Source organism: Callorhinus ursinus, unplaced genomic scaffold (assembly GCF_003265705.2).
Source record: "Callorhinus ursinus isolate GAN/ISIS: 27379988/994484 unplaced genomic scaffold, GSC_fseal_2.0 scaffold13, whole genome shotgun sequence".
Classification (NCBI taxonomy): Eukaryota; Metazoa; Chordata; class Mammalia; order Carnivora; family Otariidae; genus Callorhinus; species Callorhinus ursinus.
The window spans coordinates 36,799,888-36,814,412 of NW_027397075.1; the positions used below are offsets into that span (position 1 = coordinate 36,799,888).

At 44.3% G+C, this 14,525-nt stretch overlaps 1 protein-coding gene across 6 annotated transcripts in view; it reads left to right on the forward strand.

The window, feature by feature from the left end:
- The window catches only part of FAM20B (FAM20B glycosaminoglycan xylosylkinase), a 42,259-nt gene that overhangs the window by 7,398 nt on the left and 20,336 nt on the right, over nucleotides 1-14,525 (forward strand). For 4 of the 6 annotated variants that reach the window (XM_025877563.2, XM_025877562.2, XM_073900070.1 and 1 more), the window contains exons 2-4: nucleotides 2,105-2,202; nucleotides 6,938-7,447; nucleotides 12,750-12,836. In XM_025877563.2, the coding sequence (XP_025733348.1) occupies nucleotides 7,071-7,447; nucleotides 12,750-12,836 (464 nt within the window). In that variant the 5' untranslated portion in view covers nucleotides 2,105-2,202; nucleotides 6,938-7,070. The remainder of the gene's footprint in view (nucleotides 1-2,104; nucleotides 2,203-6,937; nucleotides 7,448-12,749; nucleotides 12,837-14,525) is intronic. The other 2 variants (XM_025877566.2, XM_025877567.2) reach the window with 1 other exon arrangement.

A 14,525-nucleotide genomic window follows, 5' to 3' on the forward strand; every position in this document is an offset into this window, starting at 1 on the left:
TTTTTTTTAAATTTTAATTCCAGTGTAGTTAATGTACAGTGTTATATTAGTTTCGGGTGTACAACGTAGTGATTCAACACTTCTCTACATTGCTCAGTGCTCATCTTGACGAGTATACTCTTAATCCCCTTTACCTGTTTCACCCATCACCCCCTCTCCCCTCTGGTAACCACCAGTTTTGTTTCTTAAATTCCACATATGAGTGAAATCATAATGGTATTTGTCTTTAAGAAGTATTTCTTAAGCAGAGAATTGGCAGAGAAAGGAAAACTATATGTAGATACTGATTAATATTATTTGGTATTTTTGTTTTAGTTGAAGACCTATTTGAAGATAAAAAGAATACGCTCTTGTGGTGGGCAGTGGGTGGCAGTGCAGGAATGGGCTGGTTTTCTGGGGGTACTCACGATTTATTCAGGTATTAAACACTTGATGCCCTTTGGTATTGGTGCTTTGACTTCCTGTATAGAAAGAAGCATACAGTGCTAAATGGAAAGATTTCTGGATGCTCTGATTTTACTTAGAATTGCCAGTAACCATCAGGAAAAACTGCATTTATTTCTAGGGGACAGCACAATGCTCTGATGTCACTACCAATTAGAAAACAAAAGGGAGGGGTGCCTGGGTGGTTCAGTCGATAAGCGTCTGCCTTCGGCTCAGGTCATGATCCCAGGGTCCAGGGATCGAGCCCCGCATTGGGCTCCCTGCTCCACGGGAAGCCTGCTTCTCCCTCTTCCACTCCCCCGGCTTGTGTTCCCTCTCTCACTGTGTCTCTCTCTATTAAATAAATAAAATCTTTAAAAAAGAAAAACAACAAAAAAACCCCAAAAGGGCATTATATTAGATTCAGCCCAGGGCGAAAGTATATCGTTTTCTAATTTTTTTTTTTTGTACTTCAGTACAGGTTGTGATTTTTGCTATTATTTATGCTTTGGCTGAAGTATGAATGGTAGGTTTTATAAACTGGGCATGTGTATTTGTGTGAGGGTGCCAGGTTAGCCTTGATTATTCTAAAGTATGTAAGTCATTTTTAGTAAATGATCCAGGTGAGAGTATATTTTCTCCTTGTGCTACCTTAAAGAGACCTTAATTATGTATCTTCTTAAGCATCTACAACGAAGACAAAATAAGTAGAAATGGTGTGTAACTTTCATAATGAGTTTATTGCTCTGTAGAAGGCACTAATAATCATTTACAAATAAGACCTAACAATTTATTAATCCAATGTTTATTTATATTTAATGGTTACTATAATGTTTTCCTTCTTTCTGAGAGAATTGTTTTCAGTCACATGATTTATTTCCCTGTGTCTTCTCCCTCAATATTTTTAATGTCTCCAAAATAGTTAATAAGGACAGACTAGACGTGAGAATGTTGGATTTTACAAGCTACCCCAAAATTTAGTGGCTTAAAGTAGTGATTGGTTATTTCTTACAATCATGCAAGTCAGCTGGGCTCAGCCTGTTGGTTCTTCTGTCCCCATGGTTTATAGACTGGGATCACATGTATGACCCCATTCAACTGGGGCTTCAAGTGGAACTGGGATGGCTTCACTTCTGTGTCTGGCACCTCAGCTGGGGCTGGCTGGTCAGACCTCTCTCTCCATATAGGTCCCTCATCATTTAGTAGTCTAGCCCAACCTGCTTTACATAGTGGCTGGGTCCCAGCTGGAAGCTGCCAGGTCTTTTAAGGACTAGTTCCAGACCTGGCACACAGTTGCTTCCACCGCATTCTGTTGGCCAAAGCAAGTTACAGAGCCAGGCCAGGTTCCGGGGGAGGAAAAAATAGATTCTACTTTTTTCTTTTTTCCTTAAGATTTTATTTATTTATTCATTCATTTGAGAGAGAGAGAGCACACGAGTAGGGCGAGGGGCTGAGGGTGAGGGAGAAGCAGACTCTCCACTGAGCAGGAAGCCTGATTTGGGACTCAGTCCCAGGACCCTGGGATCATGACCTGAGCTGAAGGCAGATACTTAACCAAGTGAACCCAGGCACCCCTAGATTCTACTTCTTGATGGAAGGAATTGTTGGTGTCTGTCTTTGTAGATAATCAACCAAAAACTCTTAAGTAAATTCAGGCCTTACCTCTTCTTATACTCACCAGGCCATCAGAGCTTTGCTGAAACCAACAGTTACTTAAAGAAGAAGTTTGTAAAACGGTCCTTGTTAACTCCTACCGAAGATCAAGGGCAAGGAGGTTATGTGAGTAAATAATGATACTAGTTATATATATATATACTAGTTATATAATAAATTCCACCTGCTCTGCCCGAAATCTCCTTTGTTAATAGCCTTCTGCATGAAATGTTTTTCCTCTGAACATTTTCCTCACAGTACTTTACACTCGCAGACATGTTACATTCTATTTATGTGGAAAGAACTTGATTTGACCATTGAACTGAATGCACAAGGAAGGGTTAGTCCTGAAGCTTTCACTTTTCAGTTACTCTGCACAAAGGTTGGGATTTCTTCTCCATGACCTGAGGAGAAATAGTGTGAGGGTGTCCATTGATCAGAGGGAGATTCAAGGGGGTACTGCTGCCAACGAGACCCGGAAGCTCACTGGTGGCTTGTGGGGAGTCTCTAGTAAGGTAGTGAGTAAGGGGCCAGGTGTTCTCATGTTCCTCAGCAGCCACAGATGTTGTATCTTGTCACACAGTGACTTAGACCTGTGCACTGACATGTGTTTCTGGAAACGTTCCACCAGCACTGAATGGAGGACTTCATACTAAGACTTCACTTTTGTTCTGTGGAATCTATGTCTCTTCTCCCCAGGCAACTTAATAGTCATAAGTTTGTCCTCATAAAACAACTGTCATGTGTGTAGGATGGTGTGTGTGTGAGAGAGAGAGAGTGTGAAGAATGAGCCTCCAAAGCAAGCCTTATTGAGGTGATGGAGCTGTGGGTGAAACCAGGGTTCAGGAGCAAAATTCCTCATAAAGGTCTACTTTCCAGAACTCCAATTTGAGAGCTTATGCCAGCTTTTAGTGCAAAAACTACCATTTGCATTGCCTTTTTTTGTGCTTAACATTTTTTGACTTATGTTACTGCCTTGAGTCTATTTGTTCTTTGAGCTGGGCTCTCTTCCACATAACAGAACCATTAAAATAAATGACCATAATATAAACCGGACAGTGTTACACTGTTGGAAGCATTTATGGGAGAAGGTGAAGGCATGAAATAGAGCAAACAGAGTCCTCTGGGAATGCAAGTGAAATTTTCATGAGTAAGTTGGAATATACTCAGTGATCCTGCTTTAATTTCCTCAGTGTCTGTAATGGGGTATCTTCTTAGAAACCCAGTTTGCAGAGTGCATGGCATGTATGCTGTTGTTTCCAGCAAGACAAGAAGATGGCCCCATGGGTATCCTGGAAACCCCGTCCTGGGTACCCTCCCTTCTCAGGCATACAGGGGTGAAGGGGATCATTGTGAAGAGTAAGAAGTATACCATCACTAGAGGATGGTATGATTCCGTATCATGCATCTCAGACATTTTTCTGGAGTTGGAGAGACTTTTCTTCAGTATAAATTCCACTATAATCCCTACATTGTCGATTTCTTAAATATCTTTGTGCTTGCCCTGTGGGCTGAAGGAATAACAACTTTCCAGCTAAAAGAAAACCTCATTCTGAACTGTGTTTCTTCAGAAAAAGAAACTATAGGGGCACCTGGGTGGCTCAGTCGGTTAAGCATCTGCCTTTCTTTCTTTCTTTCTTTTCTTTTCTTTTCTTTTCTTTTCTTTTCTTTTCTTTTTAAGATTTTATTTATTTATTTGACAGAGATATAGCGAGAGAGAGAGCACAAGCAGGGGGAGCAGGAGAGGGAGAAGCAGGCTTCCCACTGAGCAGGGAGCCCGATGCGGGGCTCGATCCCAGGACCATGGGATCATGACCTGAGCGAAGGCAGATGCTTAACGACTGGGCCACCCAGGCGCCCCAAGTGTCTGCCTTTCACCTCAGGTCATGAACTCAGGGTTCTGGGATCAAGCCCCACATCCGCTCCACATCAGGCTCCTTGCTCAGCAGGGAGCCTGCTTCTCCTCCCTCTGCCATTCCCCCTACTTGTGCTCTCTGGCTCTCATTCTCTCTCTCAAATAAATAAAAATGTTAAAAAAAGAAAGAAACTATACTCTGAACTAAACCGAGTAGTTAGAGCGTCAGTAGAGAAATAGATTTGCCAAACAAAAGAAGAAAGCTGATGAAGGAGTGCCAGCTTGAAGGTGCCACACACTCGTGATCCCGCATATCGAAGGAAGTAAACACCAGAGTCCCAAGATATTTGTATTGGTTTGTTCAGTTCAGGTGAATAAAGCATCTCCCCTTACTGTGCTAGGGACTATAGGGATCGGGAAGACAGTTGAGATCACCAAGGAGCCAAGTTTCTGAGAAGGCAATTGAAAACTACATAGGAGAAGATACTGAACAAGGCAGAATGTAGTTAAGTGCTGGTCTAAAAGAGAAAGATTACTCTAGGGTGTGGAGAGGGACCAAAAATGGCTTTGGAGATGGCCCTCGAAAAATAGATTAGGCTTTAAACAGGAGTAGATGGGAAAAAAGGGTAGGAGCAAGAATTTTGAGGAAGTCCCAGGGTGAGGAATGACAAGGGCAGAGGTCAGCCCCACACCTGGCGGGGAGGGCAGAGCATGGTCGTGGTCCGTTTGGGTTGAAGCTGAGAAGAGGGATGCCTGGCGAAGCCGACTGGCTGAAGCCATTTAGGGTAGGGCTTTTCCGCCTCGCTAAGGAATCTGTAGAAAGCAGAAGTGGCGTATGATCAGAACAGTGAGTGTGGCGCCTCATCTGGTCCGCATCGGAGAACCTGGAGGCCCAGAAGGCGGTTCTTGCAGTGATTCAGTAGAAGGGGCTGAGCACTAAATCAAGGCGGTGGCTGTGGGAATGAAGGGCAGTTGTAGAGAACCATGCCAAATTGCTGTCTTCCTTGTTCTACCAGGATGTGGTGACTAATTGCGAACGAAACCTCCTTTAGGCTCTTGCAACCTGTGCTCACTCCTGACCTGCAGAGGTGAATAGTGAAACAATCCAACAGCTGAACTCTTCAGTTCACATCATAGAAACTCCTGTCCTAGTTGAGTGGATGCGTTGTTTGCAGCCCCAAATTGAGGAAGGGACCTATTCAAAGGGTAGCGAGGTTTCGGAACTTAAAAGCACACAAAGACTACAGAATCAGTTTGTTGTGTCGGAATTTTGGAGTTGCTGGAATTTCCTATTGCATTAGTAATTAAAACAAAACCTCAATCTCCCTAGCGTTTATGGTGAGTGTTTAGATAGGAAATGTTTTATAACATGAGGGAGGAACTTATCTAAATGAAATGAGCAGCATCATCAGAAGTTTAGGGGTTAACCAGACTTGAGTCCTGAAGACTGCGTTCTAGGAGGAGGAAGGCCGCCCACCCTGCTTCCCCCTCTGCACCAGAAGTATCCCAGGCCTGTTGCTTGCTGCAGCCGGAGGGGCTGAGAAAGGGACCCCTGGCAGAGCGAGATTTCCACGTTAACCTTCTGTCACCGTGGCCGCGATGTGTCCCATGGAACGGATCGTTGGAGGAGCTGTGTGGTTGAGGTCGCGCTGGGACGAGCAGAAACCTCGGAAATCCGCTCTCCTCGCACTGCGCGTGCCTGTAATCCCACAGAGCCCTTGTGCTGAGTTTCACACCAAACCCGCTACCCTCACAGTTGCGTTCTGGATGCGCTTGAATAACCGTTGCTTCAGCCAGAAGTGTTACGTACTTCCCGGGAGTTGAGGAGGACACAAAACAGGTGGCTGGCGACCCTTAGAATTTGACTTCAACTCTCACCTTCTGCCTCTTCCTGCAATCAAACGGGGTCTCCAGTTGGGGTGGGAGTCTGCCCTGTCGTTTGTACTGGCATTATGTCTTTAATGGTCTGAGTTGTTAAAGGAATTGGGGTCAAGCCGCTCCCTGTTACCTTCTGTCTCCTTTGTCTCAGCCCAGGGCCGTGCCGTCCATAGGCATACAGCACAGCAGGCTTGTGCGCGGGGCCGAAAGCCACCTGTCAGCATGCAAATGAGACTGAACTGTGTGTTCTTGACACCCTTGCAGAAATCTAGTGTTTGGAGTCTGTGAGCCTGAGACCTGAGCAGAGTGTGGTCTGCTCCACACCGGAAGCAGGTGCTGCTTGATATCTGTGGCATCAGTCCCTTTGTCCTCTGCCCGACCAGTCCAGACTCCATAGTGTTGCTGTAGCACCAGGTTTCTTTGGTTTTCTGGTCGTGTTCTACTAATAGCTAGTTGGGATAGGGATATGTTTTTGCTTTGCTTAATTTATCCAGCTTTGATTACCCCTCATTTACAGGGATTTTAATTTTGGAAAATAATTAGTGGAAGACTGATGAATAGAGCTACACGTCTGGGTGTTGTATTTAAATATGTGAGCAACAGACAGGACACTTCCAGGGTGGCTGGGGATTCGGATTCGGAGGAGTTAGTACTCTCCTCTGGATCCTCTGTGGCGTTTTTAGGAGTTCCTGACTTACAACATGTCATAAAACATACATTTAGAGAAGATAAGAACTGGAAAGTTTTCTAATACTGGTGGTTTGTTCAGAAGTCCTTTATGGATTTTGAAAGGTAAAAATGAAAGTGAAGGAGTTAGGCATCTCTTCATGTTGCTTTCATTGTGCTTTTTCTCATTGTGTTGGTGTTCTGGAATTTGTAGGCAGTCCCATGGATCCTAGCTGACTCTGCACCCTATTAAAACGAGAATTTGCTTTAAAAATTTTATTGTACTGGGTTCTTACCTATGAAGTCCTTCCCCACACTAGTTTGTTTTAAACTATTGGATCCTCTCAAGCATGGGATTAGTGAGGATGAAACAATGAGTGATATGGTGGAGGCTTGTGAAAGATTCAGGGGTGGAAGGGACAGAATTTCTGACTGAATTTTGCTTTGTACTTGGGCTTGCAGGAATTGTGGGAGGCACTCCAGTGAAGAAATGGACCAGTGTGCATAATCATGGACTCTCCTTGCTGACCATCACCACCTGCTCTCCTTGATAAGTGAGAGAGAGTGGGTCAGGGGAGAAGGAAAAGAGGTCAACATGAAGCTAAAGCAGCGAGTCGTGCTGTTAGCGATTCTTCTTGTCATCTTTATCTTCACCAAAGTTTTCCTGATTGACAACCTAGACACATCAGCTGCAAACCGAGAGGACCAGAGGGCTTTTCACAGAATGATGGCTGGCTTGCGGGTGGAGCTGGTGCCCAAGCTGGACCACACCTTGCAGTCTCCCTGGGAGATTGCAGCCCAGTGGGTGGTTCCCCGGGAAGTGTACCCAGAAGAGACACCAGAGCTGGGGGCAATCATGCATGCCATGGCCACCAAGAAAATCATTAAAGCTGATGTGGGTTATAAAGGGACACAACTGAAAGCCTTACTCATACTTGAAGGAGGACAGAAAGTTGTCTTCAAACCTAAGCGGTAAGTCTTCATCTTGGAAGTTCTATGTGCTAGTTGGTTGATTCACATAGCTTGCAATTTATATAAGACTTTATTTCCTTCTCTTGGTATTCTCTCCCATAAAATGAGAAGAGTAGACCACAAGATCTCTGAAGTATTTTCTAGCTCTTAATGTTCTATAATTCTTTGAGTAGGGGAAATTTATGGGAACGTGTTTTGGTTCTGTATAAGACTTGAACGTTTTACACTTAAAGCTCTCCTTAATTTCTGAATTTATCAAATGTGTGCTTTGTGCCAGATGTGAGCGATACAAAATGAACTGGTTAGGAACTAAGTGACTTGTCACCAAAAGTGTGCAGTTGGAGGCTGGATAACTAACCACATGTCAGGGATGCGGTAGAGCAGGAGTTAGCCAGAGCTGGAGTGGGTTTGGGCAGGTGACTAAAGTCCCCTTGAAGTACTGAAGCCATGATTCTTTCACATGGGTTTTGTTTCAATTAATAAACTTTATTTTTTGGAGCAGTTACAGGTTTACAGAAAAATCAAGAGGAAAGTATAGAGAGAGCTTCCCCACCTACCCCCAGTGTCCCCATTATTAACATCTAGTAGTGTAGCACATTTGTTACAGTGGTTGAGCCAGTATTAATTTATTAACTCAAGTTCCTTGTTTGCAGTTAGGTTCACGCTCTATGTGGTACCTTCTGTGGATTTTGATAAACATACAATGACAAGTATCTACCGTTACAGTATCCTACAGAACAGCTTCCCTGCCCTAAAAATCCCCTTTGTTCCACTTACTCATCCTTCTGTCCCCCTACCAAACCCCTGGCAACAACTGATCTTTTTACAGTCTCCATAGTTTGGTCTTCTACAGAGTGCTATATAATTGGAATCATACCTTTGTAGCCTTTTCGGATTGGCTTCTCACACTTAGCAATGTGCATTTAAGTTTCCTCCACGTCTTTTTGTGGATTGATGCTCATTTCTTTTTATTACTGAACAATATTGCATTGTCTGGATGTACCACATTTTGTTTATCCATTTACCTACTGAAGGACATCTTGGTTCCAAGCTTCCACATTTTGGCAAATATGAATAAAGCTACTACAAACATTCATGTTTGTATTTTTTTTGTAGATGGAAGTCTTCAGCTCATTTGGTTAAATACCAAGGAGCACGATTGCTGGATCATATGCTAAGAGTATGTTTAATTTTGTAAGAAACTGCCAAACTGTCTTCCAAAGTAGCTGTACTTTTTTACATTTCCACCAGCAATGAAATGAGAGTTCTTGTTATTCCACGTCCTCACTAACATTTTGTGTTGTCAGTGTTTTGGATTTTAGCCATTCTGATATGTGTGTAGTGATGCCTTGTTGTTGTTCTACCTGGTTTAAGGAGAGAACTGACCATTTTAGCTCCCTCAGTCCAAAATCTGAGAAACTGAGCTCTGAGTCGTATGTTGTTAGACAGTGATCCCTTGGGGACTTCTCTAAGGCTCTACAGAGATAATTTGTGTGGCAATTTTTAAATCGTTTTCTGTGAGTATATGAATTTGAAATAGGTTAACATGATGGTGATTCAGATTCTTTTGCTAGGAATTAGTTACCAGTGAATTTTCTCAAAGTCAGTAATGTCTGAAATTTTCTATGTACTAAACGTTTTTTTCATTCCTTAATAGAGCTTTTGAGTCTCTTGCTGGGATGGGATAAGAAATATGGGGTAAAGATGTACAGAATTCAACTGTGACAAAAGTAGTTAGCTTAGCCGTCTTCACAACCCTACCATCACTTAGATAATAGACAGCCGGAGAGCAAATCTATTGGGATCCCAGAAAGGGAGGAAGTCTGTATTTGCCTGGAACTGGGACGCGTGATGTATGGAAGATATGGAAATTAGGAAAGTTAAAAATACAGTATGCTTTTGGAGAATAGAAAAGTCTGATTGGCAGGTGATGTGGAGAAAGTGTGGTTATGTGGGCCTTGCGATATATTTTCCACTGGACACACACCGTTCACCAGGCACCACACTAAGTACTTTTGTCTCTGTCCATGCTTTCAGCCTCCATCACAACTGTGGGCGGTTACACCTCTAATTTCTAGAGTAAGAAACTGAGCCTGAGGGAGAATAACTAACTTGACAGGGTCATCCCGCTGTAAGTGGCATTGGGATCTGAGTCTGAGCAGCTGGTGTTCTGCCACACACGTGTAGTTCTCTTCAGTTTGTTTGCCTTCCTGTGAGTGTGATGACAGGCAGCACCCGTCATCAAAAATCACTAGCTTAGTTTTGAAATGTAGTTCTTGACGTCTTGGTTGGTGGCCTGGGCGAGTAGCAGTGTAAGCAGAAAGAAGGCAGAGTAAAAACAAAAATGAAATTCGTGTACAGAGATGAGCTGTGGGCATTTCGTGTTTAAAGAAGAGGATGTCCCCTGCATAAGCACCGTCTGTACTGGGGGCACTGGGGGTAAGGTGGGCCAGCAGGAGGCGTTAGAAGGCAGGTACTCTGGGTAGTGCGCACTGTCCGTGCTAGTCCAGGCGCTTGGCAGGTAGGCCCAGGGTGTTCAGACCGGGTAGAAGTGGAGGGAGGGGAGGCCCGGCTGGTGACCAGGGGAGGTGGCAGCAGAGGACCGCACAAACTAACCTGGTCACTGTCACTTCATCTCCTGTCTCTTCCCACCACCGCAGCCGTCCCCTTACCTCCCTCTCCCACACCCTGCTGAGGGCCCCTTTCATTGCCCGTCCAAATGCCCATGTGAGCACTGTGTTCCCAGCTTTAAAACATCCAGGGACCTCCGGTTGCTCACCGGACAAAACCCAGCCTCCACAGCGTCATGGTCCACCCCTGGCAGGCCGGTCCTCCCCTCTACACCCTGCTCTCAATTCCTGCCCCACTGGTCCCCGCACCCCCCCGGCCCACGTCACTCCCAGCCCCAGGGAACTGTCCTCCCCCCACCCACCAGCTGCAAGGGCCCTGCCGTGGGGGGTCGCGCCCTTGGTCACGGCCCACGCCGACCCGCGCTGGTTACACCCGGCCCTGTTGCAGGCTGCGGGTGGTGGGTGCACGTCTCAGTGCTTGTAGAAATTGACTCTGGCCCCGAGACGCCCAGCAAATTGCTATTCTGACCCTGGGGGCCTCCGAGGCTATTTAGTCCTAGCGTAAGTGCAAATTAATGTCCTTGGTCAGACGCCGATGTCCTTCAGCAGAAGGGTAGGAGTGATTTATTGGCAGTTGGTGTATGAATTTTGCTGCTCTGCCAGTGACAAGATGGATCACTCTCTGCTGAGAGGAGGCTCCGCGCCCCTGCTGCTGAGGCGGCGCGTGCACCCTTCTTTACGAGCCACTTGTGGTTCCCGCGCTTCCGGAGCCCGGATGGCCGTGTCCTCCTGTCAGAGACAGGAGACGCGTGTGGTGGGTGGAATTTATGGGAAGACAGTGATGCTTTTATTTGCACGTTTTGCCTTACATTAGAAAAGTGATTTTTTTTTTTCCTCAGTGTAGCTGTCGGCCTTCTGGAAGTAGATGGGCTTTCACAGGCAAAGCCTGCAGTTATGGTGGGAAGGCAACAAGATGGCAGGGTAGGCCTCGGAGTGGGGAGATGTGAGGGAGTGATCCTAGCATGTGCGGGAAGGGACCTTGGGGATGGGCCGGCCGGGCCAGCTGTTCCTTTGACGGGTGAGACGTGCCACAGTTCACACAGCCCACGGGGAGCCAGGGAGTTAGATCTCCTGACTCTGCCGCAGCTCTTTGATTCTTATTCCTTCCCTCTTCTTTCCCGCCCTTCCCCTCCAGGCCACCCCCAACGTCCCTGGATTCCCCTAGGGTTTAACATTCCACCCCGAGCCGCCTTTCGAGGTATTGGAAAGCTCTCGAACGTTTCACTGGAAGGAGTGGACTGCACAGTGCACACATGTCCCTGTGGCTCCACTGGAGCCCTGACAGAGAAAGCGTTCAGGACTGTCCCCCAGCTCTACGGACAGCCTGCAGCTGTGGTGGAGAGAGACGTGCTCGAATATAGTGTCTGCTTTTGCTGCAGTTCTATTTAAAAATGGAGGCTTTATTGGGGAGGCAGCCAGTGGAATCCTAGGTAGCCTGACTAATGCTTTGACACTAGGAATGAGCAAGCGATGTTTGAGGATGCTGACCGTGCTAAGAAGAAACTGGCCTCCAACCAGGGGGTGACGCACGGCTGTCTTCTCTCAGAAGTGTTCCGTCACTTTGCCTTGAAAATGTGTTTTGTGGGCATGGTTTGTTTCACTTTAGACGCCAAGGTCATTTACACTGAAGCTCACAGCCTTTGATAGCACCGTCTCCCACTCCCGCAATCCAGGTGTCCCCAGCAGAGCAGCTCCTCTTCCCTCCAGCTTCCGTTCATTTCTGTTTTACACTTGCCTGTAAAGCCTAATAGGTCTTTTGATTTGGGGAAATGCAGGCGAACAGTAGAGGTCATAAGTGGATTTAGTATCTCTTTCTTCCCGATTAACCATTAAATGGTATCTGTCTTTATGACTGGTAGAAAGAAATATGCCAGCTTTTATTTTCTTTTGTTTATGTCATGCATGTGATGGAAAAATCATCAGAGTGGAGTTTGAGATGAAAGAGATCTTGGAAATTGCCCCCTAGTCTAGTATGTTATAGATGTAGAATCTAAGACCCAGAGAAGAGAACAGTTTTGCTCAAGGTTACCCAGACAGGTAATGACAGAACTATACACCTGGCTCTCACGCCAGTCTAGTATTCCTGTCGCTGCATCATCGTAAATGTAAACAGACAAAAAAAAAAAGATGGTTATTCAAACAGCTTTTTTCAAATGCACCTTTGCTTACTCATTAAACGAACACTGAGGCATATCAAGACCGTTTATTTCCAAGAAATTTAAACTTCTCTTATAAGTCTTGCCATAGCCATTCTGGTAACACAAACATTTTAATTGTATGTTTCCCTTCATTTCTTCAGTTCAGTCTAATAAAAACGTTAGCAAACATTTATTAAGCACAAGCTGTAGGTAGAGATGCAGAGATAGTCCTTGCCCTCCAGAAAATGACCTTTGAGTTTTACTCAAAAACTCCATGGAAAGAGGGGTAGAAATAACATCTTGCATGTTTTATTCGTAGAGTGACTGCTGCAGCAGATAGAGAAATCTAGTTTCCCTTCTCCACTTCATCTCCACCCCCTTTACCAGTGATTCGTCCGAATCCACACCTCTGCTCAGGTTTGACAGGGAAGGCATCTGTAGGGCGGAGTCAGGCTTGCTAACGATCTGTTGTGCTGTCTCGTGCGGTGCCGATGTAACTCACGTCTACATCTGTGCTTCCCGTTCACTCTGCAGGTATAACCGAGACTATGTGGTAGAAGGGGAGCCCTATGCTGGTTATGATAGACACAATGCAGAGGTAGCAGCCTTTCACTTGGACAGGTATGTGTCACCACGGAGGGTTACGTTTGCTTTGTTTCCTTTTTTAAAAACCTCTTGGAGAGGACTTGTGGACTCCTTCGAAAGGGAGCAACACTCATAACTTTGACTTGGTACCTACGTGAGATAGCTGATGGACAGATCCCACTAAATTTGCATGAGTCCTTAGCGAGAACCTTAGTGGTTCTCGGAATGCCAGAGTAAATATCTTCACTTTAAACTTTTTAAGATCATCTCATTCTGGTATGCCCTCTGCCACCATGAGTGAAGATATTCTTGGTAAATAAAATGGCAGGATGAAAACCAGAGTTGGAACTCAAGTCCCTAAATTGAATTGATCATTAATTGGGCCTGAGAGTACTGTTTTGTTTGTTTGTTTGTTTTGCTTTATTTTTGTTTTGAGTAAGTAAGATTCACTTATCCCCATATGCTAGAAGCATACAGCATGACATATATAATGAATTTTATTGTCCTTCATACAAAATACGCTTGGCTTCGGTAACCAGAATAATTCCAAAAGAAAAATGGATATAAATTCGAAATGTGTAAGCTAACTAGGAAGATTAATATTTTTTCACCACGGGGCTGGGCTAGCCGGGAGCCTGGTAACAGGAACGTCTGGTAGCCCACTTCCCCGTCTGAGCAACATCTCCATTAGGGCATGTTGACAGACTTTAAAAGAAATATTCACAATATTTGTTAAATGAATATATAAAAACCAGAAGAAAATAAAGGTGAATTTTTGTCGTTTTCTGGATTAGGAAGGATTTTGTAGGCATAAAAGCAATAATTAAAAGATTGCAAAGGAAAAGCTATTCAGTAGACTCAGCTAAATACAATTAACTCCTGTGTCAGGAAACATCAGATGAAGTTTGAAAGCAAACTAGGAGAAAATACTTGAATCTAATGTAATCCAAGCATTAACAACCTTAATATATAAATGTTTATACAAATCTATATATATGCTAAAACTTTAATAGAAAATGATCTAAGGACACAATCGACTGAATAGAAATTATCAATTGCTGATAAATATGGAGGGCAGGGGGGTGGTTCATCCTCACCAGTAACAAGAACAAATCCAGTTGAAACAATGGGATACGATTTTCTTCTGCTGAAAATGGCCAGGATTAAAAAAAAAAAAAAAGTAGTATTTTATTGGCAGGAATGCATTGAGATTGTGGCATTGTTAATCAGTTCAGTCTTTTGAAGAACTCTGGCATTATGTATTGGAAACCTGAATGCTCCTACCCTTTGGATGAGTAACTACCTTTTTACTCAAATATCTAAGATATTTCTAGGAAGGTATTTCTAGGAAGTACCCTGGAGAAGTAATGAAATCCAGAGTTACATATATCCAGGATCTTAGCTGTAGAGTTTTCAGTAGTGAAAAACTAGTAGCAGTCTAAATATCGAGTGATAATGGAAAAGGTTAAATAAATGTTTGTTCACAATACCATGAATTTTCACTGCCTCTTTTAGGACCTAGTGGTAGAGAATTGGGTAAATCCTGCCCCTCACTTAAAGGCATGCTAGAATCAGTCTTTCCAAGAGCTCATTTGTTTCCCTGTTGTCTTCATTCCCAAACCCTATTTCCCAACTGACGGACACCAGCAATGCATGAAGATCATTTTCCCCTATCTATACCAATATTTCATAAACCAATATTTCATCCAACACACAAATTTGTGT